The 22,198-nt window shown below is 45.5% G+C and overlaps 3 protein-coding genes across 3 annotated transcripts; 1 reads left to right on the plus strand and 2 right to left on the minus strand.

The window, feature by feature from the left end:
• Positions 1-786: 786 nt before the first annotated feature.
• LOC146526395 (uncharacterized) lies at positions 787-1,906 on the minus strand. The gene has a single exon (XM_085207179.1). The coding sequence runs from the start codon at positions 1,660-1,662 to the stop codon at positions 907-909; it is 756 nt and encodes a 251-aa protein (XP_085063305.1). The 5' UTR covers positions 1,663-1,906; the 3' UTR covers positions 787-906.
• A 3,120-nt stretch (positions 1,907-5,026) lies between these two features.
• Positions 5,027-7,189, plus strand: LOC146526396 (uncharacterized). Its single transcript, XM_085207165.1, has one exon. The coding sequence runs from the start codon at positions 5,027-5,029 to the stop codon at positions 7,187-7,189; it is 2,163 nt and encodes a 720-aa protein (XP_085063291.1).
• An 8,728-nt stretch (positions 7,190-15,917) lies between these two features.
• LOC146526397 (uncharacterized) lies at positions 15,918-17,431 on the minus strand. Its single transcript, XM_085207176.1, has 2 exons — positions 16,712-17,431; positions 15,918-16,624 (listed from the first exon to the last, which is right to left on the minus strand). The coding sequence occupies exons 1-2, from the start codon at positions 17,365-17,367 to the stop codon at positions 16,342-16,344; spliced, it is 939 nt and encodes a 312-aa protein (XP_085063302.1). The 5' UTR covers positions 17,368-17,431; the 3' UTR covers positions 15,918-16,341.
• Between the last annotated feature and the right edge of the window lie 4,767 nt (positions 17,432-22,198).

The following is a 22,198-nucleotide window of genomic DNA, read 5'->3' on the forward strand; positions in this document are numbered from 1 at the left end:
CTGATGATAACGATGTAGACTGACAAAATATATCATTATCAGAGGTGTCACTGTTTGAGTTAGCGTTGTTGAACATAGTGCAGTACCAAAATATAATAATCAAGTAAAAATTAATAGGATAATAAATATATATAATAAATAAAAATAAGATTAAAATAAAATGTGTGTATATGCAGAATGTTAATGATAATAATAATAAGAGCTATATAATATATGTATGTCCAAATAAATAAATAAATTAGCAAAATAAATATTAGTGATAAAATTAGAAAAATAAAAATAAAAAAAATAAAATAAACAAATAATCACTTACAATAACAAAAAAAAAAAAGAGGTAAAACACGATAAATACAACTAAGTCCGTAATCTAGGAGTTATCGTGAAAAGAAACGTTTAAGACAGTTCCGGCCATTGACAGATTAAGTGTCAATAAGCCTGTCAAAATAACTAACAAAAAGTAAACATTACAAACTCATGTTCATGTATATATTTATTTTATGATTTTTTATTTTATAGGTGAAGGCAACACTTTAACTGGACTCTTTTTGACATGCATTCTCCTATTGTGTAATATAATCTCTTTTTTACCGTACAATCTCCTTTGTGTGTTTTCCATACAACGTGACATTGGCGAAGTGAATAGTGCTCAACTGGCACGCTCGAAGCGCCATAAATAAAGAACCGAACCGGACCGAACATTACAACATTTAATATTACGTTTTAAAATTGTGGGTAAATTATATATATTAATGGATAAGTATATTAACGATTTAAGTTGTGGGTAATTTGTACATTTTAGTGAATATATTAGTGATTTATAGGACACTAGCTCATAAGTTATTAGATATAAGGTTAAAAGTATTCTATCAACATTAATTGAACAAACTAATGCATTAAGGAAGTTGTTTACTTCTTCGAGTTTACGATCCTCTTCATTCGTGTAACCTGAGGAACTGGCTTTGTCTTAGAATCACCAGCACTTGAGCTCGCCATAGGTGCTTTAAGAGGTTGAGCCCCAGCCGTGTCGTGGATATTGTCTAGCTCACTGCATGTGGAAATAGTATGGCGCTTCCCATCTGGCCCAATGACAATGATGTAGCCCTCCTTCGTCCAACATTTATTTATGCCAAAACGTTTTCGGGCTGCCATGAAAGTCTCGTGCCTGGATTTAGTGAGGAATTCCGATAAAGTGATGCCTGTATTTTTCAAATTGGTTTTAGCATACCATATTTGATTTCGCATAGATAACTCTCGGAATTTTACAAGTATGGGTCTTGGTTTATCAGATGTTACAGTACCCAGGCGTTGACATCTGCTAATGTCACCCAGCTCCAGATCAGGCAACTTCAGATGTTGGGACAGGACCTTCACCGCAATGGCAGAATCAGCTGTACTTCTCTCCTCGGGCACACCATGCACCAACAGTATCTTCTTTCTGGTCCGCAAGTCAAGAAGGTCTAACTGTTTTGACAGTATATTTACCTGCAGCTGAAGCCCCTCCAGTGCACTCAATACAAAAGATCGAAATGCACTAAATTGAGCTGCAATGTGGGAAGTGGGGCTTGCCGCAGGAAGCGCAGAACTCAAATTTTGCTGAAAGTCAGCCATTTGCGAATTGAAGTGTAGTGACAGTTCTTGTATTGATTGCTTAATAGCTTCCATGTTGATGTAATTGAGTTCAAAAGACTAGTGATTATGGATAAAAAGTTTTGGTGTAGAAATTATTGCACGAATAACTGCTGGCAGGTTGGTGACTGTTAATACATCACTTATACATAACACATTTCACTTATAATTTGTTTTAACTATTTTTAAAAGAAAATTATTTGGGAGCAACTTTAAAAACGTATTTACTTTTTGGCACCTACCCTCAGAAAAAAAAGTGATAGGGATGATTATGATTAGACATTAATTTACTTCTCTAGAATAAAGAGTTCTTAAAATAGAAATTACATAAGATTGAATAATTGCTATGGCAGATTCAAGAATTAATAATAAAATTTGAACAATAATTAAAATAATTAATAAATAATTAAGTATTTTAATACCTGTATTACTTAATAAAGTTAAAAGTAAATGACCTGCAATTATATTAGCTGTTAATCGAACTGCTAAAGTTCCAGGTCGAATAATATTACTAATAGTTTCAATTAGTACTATAAAAGGTATTAAAATAGTTGGTGTTCCCTGAGGAATTATATGAATAAATATATGTTGTGTATTATTTAATCATTATAAATCTTAATCATAATGTTAAAGATAATGAAAGGGATACATTAAGATGACTTGTTCTAGTAAAAATATATGGGAATAAACCTAAAAAAATATTAAATAAAATAAAAAAGAATAATGAAATAAAAATAAAAGTTGATCCATTAATTCTATTTGGTCCTAATAAAGTTTTAAATTCATTATGAAGCTTATTAGAAATAAAATTTCATAATAAATAATGACGATTAGGAAAAAATCAGAAAGATAAAGGAATAAATAATAATCCAATAAATGTTCTAATTCAATTAAATGGGAAATTAAATAAATTTGTTGAAGGATCAAAAATTGAAAAAAGATTATTTATCATTTTCAAAAAAATTTTTTGAAATTTTCTTATTTTTTTTAAAATTAAAATTATTTTTATAATTAAAAATAAAATAATTTATAATTATTAAACTAATAAAAATAGAAATAAAAAATAATAATGAAATTATTCAATTGATAGAATTGGTAGTGGTTGTCAACGAGTGGTTATGATTGTTCTATGTAAAACTTCATTTAATTAGCTATTATTTTTGTGCAAAGTTACATTTTGGTATATTGACAAGAACAAACATAAAAAGTATTCGGGTGAATTCGGAATCTCCCTTTTTTGAAGTTGGTTGAAAATGAGAACATCCTCTTTTTTGAGATTGGTTGAAAAGAAATGCAACGATCAGGAATCTCACTTCTGACATCAATTTAAAAAGTTTTTGCTTGTAACTATTACAGTATAATTAATTTTTGACCAACAAAAACAAACTTTCTCAATTTTCTCCGAATTCCATAATCGAAACCTAACCAAACTTTCACCAAATTATCCTTGAAGTGTATCCTTTCAAATAAAAAAAGAATCATCAAAATCGGTTGGCGCGACATTGAGTTATTCGGCTATTAGTCGCGCACATGCATAATGCAAATTTAAGACTTATGTGATTTTCTCATGGATACCATTGTCAGACATGGACAAAAAAAAATATGACCATTCGGGAAGCTATACCTTATAAATAAAAATATTAAAATCGGTTCACCCAGTTAAAAGTTATGAGGTAACAAACATAACAAAAAAAAAAAAAATACAGTCGAATTGATAACCTCCTTTTCTTACAGAAGTCGGTTAAAAAAGGATTATTATTCATTATAAGAATGTTCAGAAGGAGGTAAATTTTGATATCATTCAATAGAGGATGGTATATTTAATGAAAATAGGATTATTCGTTGATTAATTATTGATTCTCAAATAATAATAATAATTAAAATTATGGAAAATAATGAAATATATGAACCAAATGAAGAAATAATAGGCCTAGTGTCCGGGGAACCGGCAAGCCAGGCACGCACTGAGGAGGTGCGGGTAGCCGCAATGGAGTTGTGGGAAACTCGGCTGGCAACACCAACTGCCGGCCTGAGGACGATGGAGGCTGTTCGTCCAGTGTTCCGCCAGTGGTTAGCGCGGCGTCACGGCGTCCTAACCTTCCGCATGACACAGGTGCTCTCGGGGCATGGCTGCTTCGGGGGTTACTTGTGTCGGATCGCCGGGAGGGAGCCCGACGCTCGCTGCCACCACTGCGACGACTGCCTCGATGAGACGGCCCAGCACACGTTGGAGGTGTGCTCAGCCTGGGCGTCTCAACGTCGCGCTTTGCGCGACGTCATAGGGGACGACCTTTCCCTGCCGGCCGTGGTCAAGGCTATGGCCGGCAGCGAGACGTCGTGGGATGCGGTCTCATCCTTCTGCGAGGCAGTGGTGCTCGAGAAGGAGTCGGCGGAACGGGCGAGGGAGGCTTTTGCCGAAGTCGCCATCCGCCGTAAGAGACCGGGTCGCCGGAGGGCGGCACACGATCGCCGCCTTCCGCCCTAATGTGCCAGAGGGCGGTCAGCTTGGGGAAGCTGGCCGCCTACCAACCTGGCCCGAGTAGGCGCGCGCAGGTTGCTCCCGCGCGCTACTCCGAGCAGGCCGTCGAGGGTGCCCACACACCCTTGACTCCGCGACGTGCCTAGCAGGCTCCCGCCGCCGCGTTTCGTGGACGATTCTAGTCCCCGCGTCTCGCGGTCAGTGGCGGTCGAGGAGGAGCATCGTGAGGTTTTAGTGGGTATTGGGATTGGCCTTAGCCGGTCCATGAGTCCCACATAACCCGCTCGAGTCCCCACTCGGGCCGGTATCCGTAAAAGGATTTCCTCACGTTAAAAAAAAAAAAAAAAAAATGTCAGGTTAGGTTGGGGTGCTTGGTCGGATGACCTCCTCGTGTGTTCACCCGCTGTTGGCCCTTTCTCGAATGCTTGTCGTTCGGGGGGGACGAACAGTGTTGCGGACCGGTGCACCCTGGGCGGCGAGTAATTGGTGCCTACAGGATTCGTCCTTGGGTAATGATTGCTCGCTGGCTAATAATCCGGCGTGGTTCTTCGCGTGTCCTCTGTCATGCAGAGGTCACAGTGTGAGGAACCGGAGGGCGTGCGTGGTGTGTACTCACCCTACCGCCACGCAGGTGCAGTGATGTGCCAGCGCCGAAAATATCAGAACTCCACTCTTGGTTGCGGTCATGTCTCGTAATCAGGAATGGAACTGAGGGCCGGGCTGCGAGGAAGAAAACCTCTATAAAAAATTACCCCAACCCAAGCGGCGAAGCAGCGCGAGGGGTTCATGGCTGATGGGGAGATCAGTCGCTACTGCTGGTCCCGCCAGGGTACCGGCCGACACCCTGGCGTAATAGGCTTATCCGAGTACAGGGGGCACTGCTCGGATGGACCGTTTTTCCCCCACACTCGTGGGAACAAAATGGAAAATGTTAAATTAAAAACCCAAAATGATGACGTAGGGAGGCCCGAGGAGGGCGGTGATCTGTTGTTGCCCGAGATGGGCGGAGTAGTAGTTGTGCCCGAGAAAGGCGTAGGGAGTACTTTGCTCGAAAGGGGCAAAAGTCCGGCACTTGTGCCAATAGGAGGGGGGTTGAAGGATGCGCGAGTCGTGTTAGAGCGTCTGGACCATGAGGAGGTTGCCTCTATTATAAGAGATAGGTCCAGGTCGTCACTTTCGTCGCGAGGCCGTTTCTGGGCGGCTTCCGAGTCAGACGCCGATGGCGTGATGTCTGTTGGGTCGAACAGCTCCAATGCTATCGAGGGGGCTAAAGCGCAGTTCCGAAAGGACAGAAAGAGGCGCCATCACAGGAAGAGTAACTCTGAATCCTCGGATGCGGATGGGGAGACAGAGACAAGCCGAAAGCGAAGGTTGCTTCGGCCAGAGGGAGTCGTGGTCGTACCAAATATTCCTGATGAGAATATAGGGCTAGCTGCTGGAAAGAAGGCGCTAAACGATGCCAAGCGCGAGGAGCGCCGGCTGAGGGCGGAGGAGGAAGTTGCTGAAATCTCCGCGGCGATACAAACTAGAGCAAGTTCTAGGCTCTCGGATGTGCCCCTGGAACTTTGCGGTGAGGAGCACATGGTCTCCGACTTGCGTAGCCAAGTATCTGATAGCTTGGCTATAATCAATAGAGTCGCCTGCAAGTCGGGGAATCTGAAGGGCACATTTACTAGGGCCCTTAAAGACGCTGCCGGAGTTATCTCTTCTGCCGTTAATACTCTGGCAAAGAGGACGGCATCAGAGGAAGTGGATATCCTCAAGGCAACAAACTCGCGACTGCAGTCGGAGTTGGTGGAGTTGCGGAAGGAGTTTGCCCTTTTGAGAGCGGAGTTGGAGCGGTCTAGAGCATCGGACTTGCGACCCACTCCCACGGAGTCTATTGCTGTGGAGGACATAGTGGGCACTATGGTTTCCACCAGGCTGGAAGCCTTTAAAGATCGGCTACCACCGGAGAGAAATCTGCGACCTCCGCTAGCGGCGGACAAGCGCAAGGTGGATAGCCCAAAGCAGGCGCAAGTGGACCCTGTCGCATCCACTTTGATGGCGCCGGCTAATCCGGCACCAAAGGAGCAAAGGTCTAAAAAGGCCAAGAAGAAGAAAGGCCCGGTAAAGACCGCATCTACTGAGCCTCGACCTCTGCCACCCGCTCCGGCTGATATGTCTGAGGGCTGGACTGTAGTAGCCCGGAAGGGGGCCAAGAAGAGAAAGCCAGCTCCTAAGCCGAAAGCGCAAAAGGCTAAAGCGCAAAAGGAGCCAAAGTTGCGTCGTCCTAGATCGCAAGTTGTGACGATTAAGTTGCAGCCAGCCGTCGCCGACAAGATGTCGTATAGCGATGTCCTTCCCCGGGTCAAGGAAAGTATAAAGATGGAAGACCTGGGTATAGAGGACCTGAGATTCCGTGTTGCGTCTACTGGCGCTAGAATGCTAGGCGCTAGAATGCCTGGCGCCAACACTGCTGAGAAGGCGGATGCGCTAGCTGAGAAGTTGCGTGGGGTTCTCAGCCCCGAAGAGGTCCAGGTGTCGAGGCCAGTGAAATGTGCGGAATTGAGGGTGTTTGGCCTCGATGACTCCGCCACTGCTGAGGACATGACGGCGGCAATAAGCCGAGTTTCCGGCTGTGCTGCGGGTAATATAAAAGTCGGAGAGATCCGACAGGACCGGGCCGGTCTAGGAACAGTATGGGTCCGATGTCCTGTCGGCGCAGCGCAGAAGATTAGCGGGGCGAGACTACTTGTTGGCTTCGTCTCTGCTGGAGTGAGGCTATTGATGCCCCGTGCGCAACGTTGTTTCCGTTGCCACGAAGTGGGCCACATGGCTGCGAGCTGCAGTAGCCAGGTGGACCGCAGCAAACAGTGTTTCCAGTGTGGCCAGACCGGGCATCAGCAGAGATCGTGTTCGGCAGAGCCTCATTGTCCGGTGTGTGAGGCGGCGCAAAGGCCCGCTAATCACATGTTGGGGAATGCTGCCTGTGGAAAGGCTAGCACCAATAACGGTGGAAAGCGCAGACGAGTGCCGGCAACATCGGCCAGGTCTAATATCCCAGCTGGGCCTGAGGAGGTGCAACACATGGAAGACCAATAATGGCTCTCCGCGTGTTGCATGCGAACATTAACCACTGTGCTAGGGCCCAGGACTTATTGGTCCAAAGCCTGGCGCAGTGGTCTATCCAGGTGGCGGTTGTTTCGGAGCCCTACAGCGTTCCCGACAGAGACAACTGGGTAGCCGACAACACCGGGGTGGTGACTATTATCACCCAGGTCGCCGCGGGCTCCCCGCCTTTCTCACGTGTAGAGAGAGGTGTGGGATGCGTCGCCGCACTTGTCGGCAACCTAGTTGTCGTAGGGGTCTACTTTTCCCCCAATCGAACTCTCGCGGAGTTTGAAGAGTTCCTTATACGATTGGGGGAAATGGTAGAGCGATTTCGTCCGGCGGAGATGTTGGTGGCCGGCGATCTCAACGCGAAGTCCAGCGTGTGGGGCTTCGCAACGACGGATGTGCGTGGTGTGACGCTGTCGGAGTGGGTTGTTGCCACCGGTTTGTCTGTGCTCAACCGAGCGACCAAGAACACGTGTGTGCGAAGGCTGGGCGGATCCGTCGTGGACGTTTCGGTCGCGAGCCCGGCCCTAGCATGTCGTGTTCGGGGCTGGCGAGTGCTGGATGATGTGGAGACTCTCTCGGATCACCTCTACATCTTGTACGAGATCTCCATACATCCTGCGGTGCCACCAGCCCCCAGTCCAAACTCGCGAGAGTACGGACCGCGGTGGCAACTGGGTCGTCTCGACAGGGAGTTGTTGGAGGAGGCCGCGATAGTGAAATCCTGGCGGCCCCAGAGCTTGGCGTCTGCAGAAGACGCCGCATCCTGGGCACAGGGGGCGCTGACGCGTATCTGTGACGCGTCAATGCCCCGTTCCGGGCGCCGCCCTCAACGGCGGCAAGTGTACTGGTGGTCGTGGGAGATCGCGCAACTGCGTAACACCTGCGTTGCGGCGAGACGCCAGTACAGCCACTATCGCAGACGGGTACAGAAGGTGCAGGAGGAGGAAGACCGACTGTACCGCGTCTATGTCGAGGCGAGAACGCAGCTGCAGGAGGAGATCGGTCGTGTGAAAGGCGAGTCGCACGACCGGTTGATCGCGGGGATAGACTTAGACCCGTACGGCACACCTTACCGAATGGTGCTCGGTAGGTTACGGGCTTGGGCACCACCACTGACGCAGACACTCCAACCGGACGTACTCTGAGGGGTTCTGTCGTCGCTATTCCCGCAGCGGGCCAGTTTTGCACCACCCAGTATGGCCCGCCCTGCAGCGCGTGAGGAGGAATAGGAGGACGACGAGGACAGCGTCACACCACCGGTGGAGGAGGAGGAGCTCGAAGAAGCTGTTCGCCGATCTCGGCTCAAGAGCACCGCCCCGGGCTTCGATGGCATTCCCGGCCGGGCGCTAACTCTGGCCCTCAACACCTTAGGGCCCAGAGTGCGAGGACTATTCACTGCCTGTCTGGCTCAAGCCATAATTCCACAGCGGTGGAAGACAGGCAGGTTAGTCCTCATCAAGAAGGAGGGTCGCCCGGCGGATTCAGCCTCCGCCTACAGGCCCATCGTGCTCTTGAGCGAGATCGCCAAGCTCCTTGAGCGTGTTGTAGCCAGGAGGCTACAACACCATTTGGAGGGGACAGGTCCGGACCTCTCGGACCACCAGTATGGCTTCCGTAGGGGGCGATCGACGGTGGATGCCATACTGGAGGTAAAGTCCTATGCGCAGGATGCGGTGGCCCGAGGCAATGGAGTCTTGGCGGTGTCTTTAGACATCGCCAACGCCTTCAACTCCCTGCCATGGCCCTGCATAAAGGAGGCACTGTTATACTATCGTGTGCCTCCATACCTGCGCCGCGTCATCGGGGCTTACCTGTCCGGTAGGTCTGTGACCTTTCCAGCTCCTGGAGGAGGTTGGAAGGAGTTCGTTGTGTCGGCCGGTGCTCCACAAGGATCGGTGCTGGGTCCGATCCTCTGGAACATCGGATACGACTGGGTGCTGCGGGGCGGCACCCTGAGGGGGATAAAGGTCCTCTGTTACGCCGATGACACGCTGGTCTTGGCGCAGCAGTGGACCTATCGAGAGGCGGCAGTCCTCGCGACTGCTGGAGTTGCGGAGGTAGTCGGCCGCATAAAGCGGCTGGGCTTGGAAGTCTCCCTCAACAAGTCCGAGGCAATCTACTTCCATGCTCCTCGAAAGGGCCCACCGGCAGATGCCCACATCGTCGTCGGTGGCGTCAAAATTGACGTTGCCCGGAGCATGAAGTACCTCGGACTTGTTCTGGATGGTCGGTGGAGTTTTCGGGGCCGCTTTACATCTTTGGCCCCGAAACTGTTGAAGACAGCGGCGGCACTGGCGCGCCTTTTGCCCAATGTGGATGGGCCGAGCGCCTCTAGCCGTCGGCTGTACACCGGAGTGGTCCGATCCGACCGGCACAACATCACTCTGCTGCGACGTGCGCAGAGGGTGATGGCCATCCGGGCGATACGGGGGTACCGGACCATCTCCGGTGAAGTGGCGTGCGTGCTGGCTGGAGTCATACCGTGGGACCTGGATGCTCTTTCTCTGGCGTCGGTCTATTGCCGGCGTCGAGGCCTAGCGTCCGGGGAACCGGCAAGCCAAGCACGCACTGAGGAGGCGCGGGTAGCCGCGGTTGAAATGTGGGAAACTCGGCTGGCAAATCCATCTGCCGGCCTGAGGAAGATCGAGGCTGTTTGTCCAGTGTTCCGCCAGTGGTTGCGCGGCGTCACGGCGTCCTAACCTTCCGCACGACACAGGTGCTCACGGGGCATGGCTGCTTCGGGGGTTACCTGTGTCGGATCGCCGGGAGGGAGCCCGACGCTCGCTGCCACCACTGCGACGACTGCCTCGACGAGACGGCCCAGCACACGTTGGAGGTGTGCTCAGCCTGGGCGTCTCAACGTCGCGCTTTGCGCGACGTCATAGGGGACGACCTTTCCCTTCCCAGCGAGACGTCGTGGGATGCGGTCTCATCCTTCTGCGAGGCAGTGGTGCTCGAGAAGAAGTCGGCGGAACGGACGAGGGAGGCTTTTGCCGAAGTCGCCATCCGCCGTAAGAGACCGGGTCGCCGGAGGGCGGCACACGATCGCCGCCTTCCGCCCTAATGTGCCAGAGGGCGGTCAGCCTGGGGAAGCTGGCCGCCTACCAACCTGGCCCGAGTAGGCGCGCGCAGGTTGCTCCCGCGCGCTACTCCGAGCAGGCCGTCGAGGGTGCCCACACACCCTTGACTCCGCGACGTGCCTAGCAGGCTCCCGCCGCCGCGTTTCGTGGACGATTATAGTCCCCGCGTCTCGCGGCCAGTGGTGGTCGAGGAGGAGCATCGTGAGGTTTTAGTGGGTATTGGGATTGGCCTTCAGCCGGTCCACGAGTCCCACATAACCCGCTCGAGTCCCCACTCGGGCCGGTATCCGTCAAAAGGCCTTGGTGAAAGTTCCTTTAAGGTTGCCCGATCTGCTGGCAACCTTCCTTATCACCGCTAGGCTGTCCACCACCTGATTTTGTAGGTCAGACGCAAGTATGGCTTCGTCCTGCTCTTTCTCGGATGGTAGAGACATGTCCGTGAGCCTGGAGCTAGCCCTGGCCAGTACGGCCGCAGCGCTGTCAGACACCTCCTGTTCTGAACTCAGCGGCAACTCCTTCCTTTCTGCCTCACCGAGACCTTTCCGTCTCCTCATGGCAACCACTTTTGGCGCCGGTCTATCTGGCTCTCCTTCACCAGAAGACCCCGACTGATCGATCGGCTTCCGAGGCCTCTTCCGCCTGTCCTTCAGGTATAGTACCCGTGTCCTTGACTTCTCCGACACCATCGACACAAAACTTTCAGTATCTGAGTCCTTTGACTCCAACGCTCCCCACAACCGTCCATATGATGATCCGGACCCTCGTCTCGACCTGACACTACCGACAGTCGACATTCCGTCATCAACGTCCAATCTGGTCAGAACCACTCTCGGCTCCTTCCACACTCCTACGTTCTGGCCATCACCAACTGACCCCTCCGCAGCGACACCAACGATCCAACGATCGACACCAGTTTCAACTGAATCCGAGCGAAGAAAACAGAAAAAATCGGTTTTCGCCACTTACCGCCCGCACCTTCCCACGCATTCCCGCGGGTTGTATACCACCTTGAAGGCCCCTCGGAGCATGAACGATCGACACCAGTATCAACTGAATCCGAGCGGGGAAAACTGAAAAAATCGGTTTTCGCCACTTACCGCCCGCACCTTCCCGCGCATTCCCGCGGGTTGTATACCACCTTGAAGGCCCCTCGTAGCCCGAACGATCGACACCAGTTTCAACTGAATCCGAGCGGGGAAAACTGAAAAAATCGGTTTTCGCCACTTACCGCCCGCACCTTCCCGCACATTCCCGCGGGTTTTATACCACCTTGAAGGACCCTCGGAGCCCGAACGATCGACACCAGTTTCAACTGAATCCGAGCGGGGAAAAGTGAAAAAATCGGTTTTCGCCACTTACCGCCCGCACCTTCACCTTCCAACTTCGGGTTGTATACCACCTTGAAGGCCCCTCGGAGCTCGAACGATCGACACCAGTTTCAACTGAATCCGAGCGGGGAAAACTGAAAAAATCGGTTTTCGCCACTAACCGCCGGCACCTTCCCGCGCATTCCCGCGGGTTGTATACCACCTTGAAGGCCTCTCGAAGCCCGAACGATCGACACCAGTTTCAACTGAATCCGAGCGGGGAAAACTGAAAAAATAGGTTTTCGTCACTTACCGCCGGCACCTTCCCGCACATTCCCGCGGGTTGTATACCACCTTGAAGGCCCCTCGGAGCCCGAACGATCGACACCAGTTTCAACTGAATCCGAGCGGGGAAAAGTGAAAAAATCGGTTTTCGCCACTTACCGCCCGCACCTTCCCGCGCATTCCCGCGGGTTGTATACCACCTTGAAGGCCCCTCGGAGCCCGAACGATCGACACCAGTTTCAACTGAATCCGAGCGGGGAAAACTGAAAAAATCGGTTTTCGCCACTTACTGCCGGCACCTTCCCGCGCATTCCCGCGGGTTTTATACCACCTTGAAAGCCCCTCGGAGCCCGAACGATCGACACCAGTTTCAACTGAATCCAAGCGGGGAAAACTGAAAAAATAGGTTTTCGTCACTTACCGCCGGCACCTTCCCGCACATTCCCGCGGGTTGTATACCACCTTGAAGGCCCCTCGGAGCCCGAACGATCGACACCAGTTTCAACTGAATCCGAGCGGGGAAAAGTGAAAAAATCGGTTTTCGCCACTTACCGCCCGCACCTTCACCTTTCAACTTCGGGTTGTATACCACCTTGAAGGCCCCTCGGAGCCCGAACGATCGACACCAGTTTCAACTGAATCCAAGCGGGGAAAACTGAAAAAATCGGTTTTCGCCACTTACTGCCGGCACCTTCCCGCGCATTCCCGCGGGTTTTATACCACCTTGAAAGCCCCTCGGAGCCCGAACGATCGACACCAGTTTCAACTGAATCCAAGCGGGGAAAACTGAAAAAATAGGTTTTCGTCACTTACCGCCGGCACCTTCCCGCACATTCCCGCGGGTTGTATACCACCTTGAAGGCCCCTCGGAGCCCGAACGATCGACACCAGTTTCAACTGAATCCGAGCGGGGAAAACTGAAAAAATCGGTTTTCGCCACTTACCGCCCGCACCTTCACCTTTTTTTTTTTTTTTTTCATTTATTTTCTTAAATTAACAATTATAAAATACATACATATACTCCGCCAAACCATTTAAATGGTTTACCGACGGACAAAGCTCTCTTTTACACATTTAAACTTAAATATAATGGTTAAAAACAAGGTTTAAACTTATAAGCTAAATTACACAGTACTTATATAAAACATTTTCTATTTAACAAACATTATAGATTAATTTTGATAAAAGTGGGTAAGCAAAAATATTTGTTATAATATTCGTTGTTGATGCCGAGTTACGAGTATAACGTGCGTTATTGCAGCAAGGCTATTATTATAAGTTTTATTACATTTAATTTTTAAGTTTTTTTTTATTTTTTATTTTTTTTTATTTTTTTTATTATGTATAAGTATTTATTAAGTATTTTAATAATTCTACTCTATACAACATTTTTTTTTTTTTTTTTTTTTTTTTTTTTTTTTTTTTATTAAGTTAGATTTTTGCGACATACACATACACACACACATATTTATATTCACAACGGTAATTTAAACTCTTTTGGCATTAGTATATTTTTTAGTTTATATTTCACAATATTTAACGGTTTTGCAGTATCTTTTATTTCTGATGGCAAAGAGTTAAGTATTTTTGGAACTGTCCATTCTTTTGTACGTTTGCCATAAAAATTATTTACTTTAGGTATTTTATATAGAGGATTGTTTATATTTCTACGTGTCATATACTCACAATTAATTTTGTTTTTAAATTCTGTACTCCCAAATTCTGATAAGAATATGCCTAATATTAATTTCTTTTCTATTGGAAGAAGTTTACATTTTTCAAACAGAAAGTCATTATCTATTTTCTCTTTGTCAAATTTTTTATTAATAAGAATTTTTAGAAATCTTCTTTGTAGATCTTTTATTTTGTTTATATAAGTGTTAAATGTAAGACCGTAACATACAAGTCCATATGACACCACAGATTCTGCTAGACTATGATATAATATATAAAGAACGTATTTAGGAGTAGAATAACGTAATTTCTTAAAGTTACTCAATATAATTCTTAATTTATTACAAACAGTAGATACTTGAGTTTTCCAATTAAAACAATCATCCAAAAATATGCCCAAATATTTCTGTTTTGTCACAATTTCTACGTAATTACAATTACACACTTGATTTTTATGTAGACAATCATAAGAGTGTCCTTTTACTTTTATATTTCGATTATATCGCTTATAATTTGAACTTATACATAGTAATTTTGTTTTGTCGGTATTAAGTATAATTCCATTATCGTGTGACCATTTCGTAATGTTATCAAAATCTGTTTGTATATTTGTTTGAATTGTGTGTTGATCATTTGCTGCATATAGAATACATGTATCATCAGCGAACATATACTTATGACATCTTTTTATGACTGACACTAAGCTATTTACGTGGATAATGTAGCACATTGGACCCGTAACAGATCCCTGAGCAACTCCATATTTCATATTTTTTTGGTTACTATAATTACTATTTACTTTTACAGTAAAAGCTCTATTTGTTAAATAATTCCTGAACCATTCCAACATAAATCCACGTATCCCACTCTCTTCAAGTGATTTTAGAAGAGTAACGTGATCTAAAGTGTCAAACGCCTTTTTAAAATCTATAAATAAAACTGCTACAAGCATTTTTTTATTCAAATAGTTATTTACATCGTTCGCAAATTTTGATAATAACTGTGTGGTATTTTTCCCTCTTTGAAATCCGTACTGTGCTGAATTAATAACATTAAATGTCTTTAAAAAGTGAGATATTTGGTTAACTATAGTTTTTTCTACTATTTTATTTATTGAAGGCAAAATTGCAATTGGTCTATAGTTGTTGAATGATTTTTTTTCACCCCCCTTAAACAGTGGTCTGACAATAGAAGTTTTTAACAAATCGGGATATATTTGATTTTTAATTGTGAGATTTATAAAATGAGCTATTATTGGACTGATTTTAGTTTGTATGGACTTGATATCAATTAGCCTTATATTATCTACTCCAGGAGATTTTTTTACTTTTAAGCTACCTATGACTTTACTAACATCGCTTGAAGTCACCTTTTTATATCTAAAAGAAACATTTTGTGAATTTACATACATATCTCTATCTAAGAAGTTATTATTGCACAAATGCTTTATATTATCTACTTCTTCACTAAAAGCTCTAGCAAATTTTTCGCAAATTGTCCTCTCATCTATATCTTTCATGTTACTCAAAATGACGCTATCTATGGATTTCTTGTTTCTTCCCAGTAACTTATTCATATGTTCCCACATTTTTGCTGCATTACGACGTAGATCTAATAATTTATTTTTTTCATATTTGTTTTTTGCTTTATGTATTGCTTTATTAGTACTATTTCTCCATCTATTATACTCTTTGCGGTACACATAGTTACTCGGGTTACTTTTCCATTTATTAAACAATGTGTCATTGTGCTCCATCATGTCTCTTAGATTTTGCGTTATCCACGGACAAGCTTCTCTTTTAGAATGTTCACTAGTGGATATCATAATTGTATTATTTTCATATATTTTGTTAAATTTTATGACCAATTTAGAATATAAGTTAAGCGGACATGTTTCTTTTAAAAGGTCATCCCAATTTTCTTCTTTTAATTGTTTTTGTATATTATTATTTTGGTATATTTTTTTTGTTATCTTGGAACTTTCCTTGGTGCAATCCATTTCAATAAAAGTACCAATGAGGTAGTGATCAGCTAGCTTGTGGTCTATTATAGCAGAGCTATAATTTTTTTTGCTTTTTATATATATATGATCTAAACACGATTGTGTCAGACATTCATTTCTAAATTCCTCTCTTGTAATTCCATGTATTTGCTTAGAAAATCCTGATTCACTTAAAATGTTTTCGTATAGTGTTACATTATTGTTTGATTGTTGTAATAGATTTATGTTAACATCTCCAATTATTAAAGCTTCGTCACTTGGTTTTAGTTTTTGCAAAAAGTGTTTTAACTCCGTTATAAATAAGGATATTGAACAATTAGGTGGTCTGTACAGCACAAGTATTTTTAATTCTACCTTAGCTATTTTTATATTTCCTACTAAATATTCAGAAGCCATAAAGTGTTCATTTTCTTCCTTAAATATTAAATATTTTTTTAAGTATATTGCTATACCTCCACCTTCTCTAGTTTTTCTGGTTTTGTATATTAAATTGTAACCATCTATTGTATATAAAGCCATCTGATCACTCGAAACATTAATTTCTGATAAAGTTATGATATCAATTTCTACTTTGCAGTCATTCACCAATAGTAACAATTCTGGAAAATATTTATTGATAGACCTTATATTTAAATGTACCACAGACAACTTATTGCCAGTATTATTATTACTGAACCAGCTTTTTAAAGAATTATATCTACAATTAGTTTCGTCTTCAACTATATCTTCAAATGACGCCATTTTTATTGTTAATGTGGAATTAATTATTATGTTAAATACTTACAGTTATATAGGTGAATGATTAGGCGTTGTAAAGATATCAGGAGCTGTATTTCTCTTCAATAACAAATTTTCTATATCTGTTATATGATATAGGGGTATAATTTTACTACTATCATTTTCACGGCAGAAAATCCGGCCACGTTTCGACCAGACAAATTTAAAGTTTGGTTTTAATTTTTGTTTGGCGGACCAAATTAGTTCCTTATTATAGTTTGTCAAGTGTTCGTTTATATAAATTGGATTATCTGAGCCGTTTCTACGGATATCAGAATTTTTCCTAATACATCTTCTTTTTGTATACCATTCCTCCTTCGCAGATTGTGTGCGGAATCTGATTATTAAATTTTGATTCTTTGTGATATCTTTTGTTGACTTTTTTACTTTAGATACACGCCAAGCTCGTTCTACGTCGTTAGGATTTGCTTCTATTTTCTCGGCTATAGCTTTCACTATTGCGAAGGTATTTTCATTTTCCTCGCTTTCTACACCTACTACTTCTAAATTTTGATTCTTATCTTCTTGGTCAAATCTTTGTATTTTCATATCTAAAGCAGCGTTTATAATTTCAAGATGTTTACATTTATTATTTAGGTCTTCAATCTTCTTCTCATTAGTTCTTATGATTTTATTCATTTCTTGATGCATTTGTAATAATTCATCGTACTTAGCGGCATAAAATTCTGTATTGGATTTAATTTCAAACACAACAGCCATTTTTGTATTCAGTTCAAATAAAAGTTTTTCAATTGTGGTATTGTTTGGATCCAGATCAATAAATTTTTTTTCTGCTGTTCTAACTCTTTGTTCCCCAATTGTACTAACTGTTGCCAATTTTCCCTTCGGTTCACTTTTTTTATTTTCAGGTGTCGTGCATTCTGCACATGTTCCTGTATTCATACTTTTTATGTAGTCTTTTAAGCAGGTTTTAGTACGGTGATAATAATCTCCACACTTTCCTTTACATTGAAAATAATCTTCAATTTTCTTGGTAGAAATAAATAAATTACATTTTTTGCACTTAACTGGCATTTTGGTGAAACGCACATGAACTTTTAAATAACAAACTTGTTTTACGTACGACACGACTGCACACGCCGAGAGCTAGCGTGGATTTCCAACTTCGGGTTGTATACCACCTTGAAGGCCCCTCGGAGCCCGAACGATCGACACCAGTTTCAACTGAATCCGAGCGGGGAAAACTGAAAAAATCGGTTTTCGCCACTTACCGCCCGCACCTTCCCGCGCATACCCGCGGGTTGTATACCAACTTGAAGGCCCCTCGGAGCCCGAACGATCGACACCAGTTTCAACTGAATCCGAGCGGGGAAAACTGAAAAAATCGGTTTTTTCCACTTACCGCCCGCACTTTCCCGCGCATTCCCGCGGGTTGTATACCACCTTGAAGGCCCCTCGGAGCCCGAACGATCGACACCAGTTTCAACTGAATCTGAGCGGGGAAAACTGAAAAAATCGGTTTTCGCCACTAACCGCCGGCACCTTCCCGCGCATTCCCGCGGGTTGTATACCACCTTGAAGGCCCCTTGAAGCCCGAACGATCGACACCAGTTTCAACTGAATCTGAGCGGGGAAAACTGAAAAAATCGGTTTTTTCCACTTACCGCCCGCACCTTCCCGCGCATTCCCGCGGGTTGTATACCACCTTGAAGGCCCCTCGGAGCCCGAACGATCGACACCAGTTTCAACTGAATCCGAGCGGGGAAAACTGAAAAAATAGGTTTTCGTCACTTACCGCCGGCACCTTCCCGCACATTCCCGCGGGTTGTATACCACCTTGAAGGCCCCTCGGAGCCCGAACGATCGACACCAGTTTCAACTGAATCCGAGCGGGGAAAAGTGAAAAAATCGGTTTTCGCCACTTACCGCCCGCACCTTCACCTTCCAACTTCGGGTTGTATACCACCTTGAAGGCCCCTCGGAGCCCGAACGATCGACACCAGTTTCAACTGAATCCGAGCGGGGAAAACTGAAAAAATCGGTTTTCGCCACTAACCGCCGGCACCTTCCCGCGCATTCCCGCGGGTTGTATACCACCTTGAAGGCCCCTCGAAGCCCGAACGATCGACACCAGTATCAACTGAATCCGAGCGGGGAAAACTGAAAAAATCGGTTTTTTCCACTTACCGCCCGCACCTTCCCGCGCATTACCGCGGGTTGTATACCACCTTGAAGGCCCCTCGGAGCCCGAACGATCGACACCAGTTTCAACTGAATCCGAGCGGGGAAAACTGAAAAAATCGGTTTTCGCCACTAACCGCCGGCACCTTCCCGCGCATTCCCGCGGGTTGTATACCACCTTGAAGGCCCCTCGAAGCCCGAACGATCGACACCAGTTTCAACTGAATCCGAGCGGGGAAAACTGAAAAAATCGGTTTTTTCCACTTACCGCCCGCACCTTCCCGCGCATTCCCGCGGGTTGTATACCACCTTGAAGGCCCCTCGGAGCCCGAACGATCGACACCAGTTTCAACTGAATCCGAGCGGGGAAAAGTGAAAAAATCGGTTTTCGCCACTTACCGCCCGCACCTTCACCTTCCAACTACGGGTTGTATACCACTTTGAAGGCCCCTCGGAGCCCGAACGATCGACACCAGTTTCAACTGAATCCGAGCGGGGAAAACTGAAAAAATAGGTTTTCGTCACTTACCGCCGGCACCTTCCCGCACATTCCCGCGGGTTGTATACCACCTTGAAGGCCCCTCGGAGCCCGAACGATCGACACCAGTTTCAACTGAATCCGAGCGGGGAAAACTGAAAAAATCGGTTTTCGCCACTAACCGCCCGCACCTTCCCGCGCATTCCCGCGGGTTGTATACCACCTTGAAGGCCCCTCGGAGCCCGAACGATCGACACCAGTTTCAACTGAATCCGAGCGGGGAAAACTGAAAAAATCGGTTTTCGCCACTAACCGCCGGCACCTTCCCGCGCATTCCCGCGGGTTGTATACCACCTTGAAGGCCCCTCGAAGCCCGAACGATCGACACCAGTATCAACTGAATCCGAGCGGGGAAAACTGAAAAAATCGGTTTTTTCCACTTACAGCCCGCACCTTCCCGCGCATTACCGCGGGTTGTATACCACCTTGAAGGCCCCTCGAAGCCCGAACGATCGACACTAGTTTCAACTGAATCCGAGCGGGGAAAAGTGAAAAAATCGGTTTTCGCCACTTACCGCCCGCACCTTCACCTTCCAACTTCGGGTTGTATACCACCTTGAAGGCCCCTCGGAGCCCGAACGATCGACACCAGTTTCAACTGAATCCGAGCGGGGAAAACTGAAAAAATCGGTTTTCGCCACTAACCGCCCACACCTTCCCGCGCATTCCCGCGGGTTGTATACCACCTTGAAGGCCCCTCGGAGCCCGAACGATCGACACCAGTTTCAACTGAATCCGAGCGGGGAAAACTGAAAAAATCGGTTTTCGCCACTAACCGCCGGCACCTTCCCGCGCATTCCCGCGGGTTGTATACCACCTTGAAGGCCCCTCGAAGCCCGAACGATCGACACCAGTATCAACTGAATCCGAGCGGGGAAAACTGAAAAAATCGGTTTTTTCCACTTACAGCCCGCACCTTCCCGCGCATTACCGCGGGTTGTATACCACCTTGAAGGCCCCTCGAAGCCCGAACGGTCGACACTAGTTTCAACTGAATCCGAGCGGGGAAAAGTGAAAAAATCGGTTTTCGCCACTTACCGCCCGCACCTTCACCTTCCAACTTCGGGTTGTATACCACCTTGAAGGCCCCTCGGAGCCCGAACGATCGACACCAGTTTCAACTGAATCCGAGCGGGGAAAAGTGAAAAAATCGGTTTTCGCCACTTACCGCCGGCACCTTCCCGCGCATTCCCGCGGGTTGTATACCACCTTGAAGGCCCCTCGGAGCCCGAACGATCGACACCAGTTTCAACTGAATCCGAGCGGGGAAAACTGAAAAAATCGGTTTTCGCCACTTACCGCCCGCACCTTCCCGCGCATTCCCGCGGGTTGTATACCACCTTGAAAGCCCCTCGGAGCCCGAACGATCGACACCAGTTTCAACTGAATCCGAGCGGGGAAAACTGAAAAAATCGGTTTTCGCCACTTACCGCCCGCACCTTCCCGCGCATTCCCGCGGGTTGTATACCACCTTGAAAGCCCCTCGGAGCCCGAACGATCGACACCAGTTTCAACTGAATCCGAGCGGGGAAAACTGAAAAAATCGGTTTTCGTCACTTACCGCCCACACCTTCCCGCACATTCCTGCGGGTTGGAAAAAATCGGTTTTCCCCACTTACCGCCGGCACCTTCCCAAAACTTCATTTAATTAGGGTTTATTTTTGCGCAAAGTAACATTTTGGTATATTGACAAGAACATACATAAAAAGTATTCGGGCGAATTGGGAATCTCCCTTTTTTCAAGTTGATTGAAAATGAGAACATTCTCTTTTTTGAGGTTGATTGAAAAGAAATGTAACGATCAGGAATCTCACTTCTGACATCGAGTTAAAAAGTTTTTGCTTGTAACTATTACAGTATAATCAATTTTTTACCAAAAAAAACAAACTTTCTCAAATTTCACCGGATTCCATAATCGGAATCTAGCTAAACTTTCACCAAATTATCCTTGAAGTGTATCCTTTCAAATAAAATAAGAATCATCAAAATCAGTTTGCGCGACATTAAGTTATGCGTCTATTTGTCGCGCACATACCTAATGCAAATTTAAGACTTATGTGATTTTCTCATGGATACCATTGTCAGACATGGACCAAAAAAAAATGGGACCATTCAGGAAGCTTCACCTTTCAAATAAAAAAAAAATATCAAAATCGGTTCACCCAGTCAAAAGTTATGAGGTAACAAACATAAAAAAAAAATAATAAAAAAAAAAATAAAAAAAAAAAAATACAGTCGAATTGATAACCTCCTTTTCTTACAGAAGTCGGTTAAAAATATATAACAATCGTAATGATGGAAGTGCAATAAAAATTAAAGTAATAGCTGGTAAAATAGTTCAAATTAATTCAATTATTTGACCCTCTAATAAAAATCGATTAATATAATTATTGAAAAATAAATTTATTATTAAATATGCTACTAAAATTGTAATTATAATTAAAATAATTAATGTATGGTCATGAAAAAAAATAATTTGTTCTATTAATGGAGAAGCTCTATTTTGGTAATTTAAATTAGATCAGGTTGCCATTTCTAAAAAAAGGATATTCCTTTATAAATGGGGTTTAAATCCATTACATATAATCTGCCATATTAGAAATTTCTTAAAATAGGAAGTTCATTATAAGAATGTTCAGAAGGAGGTAAATTTTGATATCATTCAATAGAGGATGGTATATTTAATGAAAATAGGATTATTCGTTGATTAATTATTGATTCTCAAATAATAATAATAATTAAAATTATGGAAAATAATGAAATATATGAACCAAATGAAGAAATAATAGGCCTAGTGTCCGGGGAACCGGCAAGCCAGGCACGCACTGAGGAGGTGCGGGTAGCCGCAATGGAGTTGTGGGAAACTCGGCTGGCAACACCAACTGCCGGCCTGAGGACGATCGAGGCTGTTCGTCCAGTGTTCCGCCAGTGGTTAGCGCGGCGTCACGGCGTCCTAACCTTCCGCATGACACAGGTGCTCACGGGGCATGGCTGCTTCGGGGGTTACTTGTGTCGGATCGCCGGGAGGGAGCCCGACGCTCGCTGCCACCACTGCGACGACTGCCTCGATGAGACGGCCCAGCACACGTTGGAGGTGTGCTCAGCCTGGGCGTCTCAACGTCGCGCTTTGCGCGACGTCATAGGGGACGACCTTTCCCTGCCGGCCGTGGTCAAGGCTATGGCCGG

The sequence above is a fragment of the Heliconius melpomene genome, unplaced genomic scaffold, assembly GCF_056956725.1.
Source record: "Heliconius melpomene rosina isolate 202511_hmr_F unplaced genomic scaffold, ASM5695672v1 ptg000055l, whole genome shotgun sequence".
NCBI lineage: Eukaryota > Metazoa > Arthropoda > Insecta > Lepidoptera > Nymphalidae > Heliconius > Heliconius melpomene.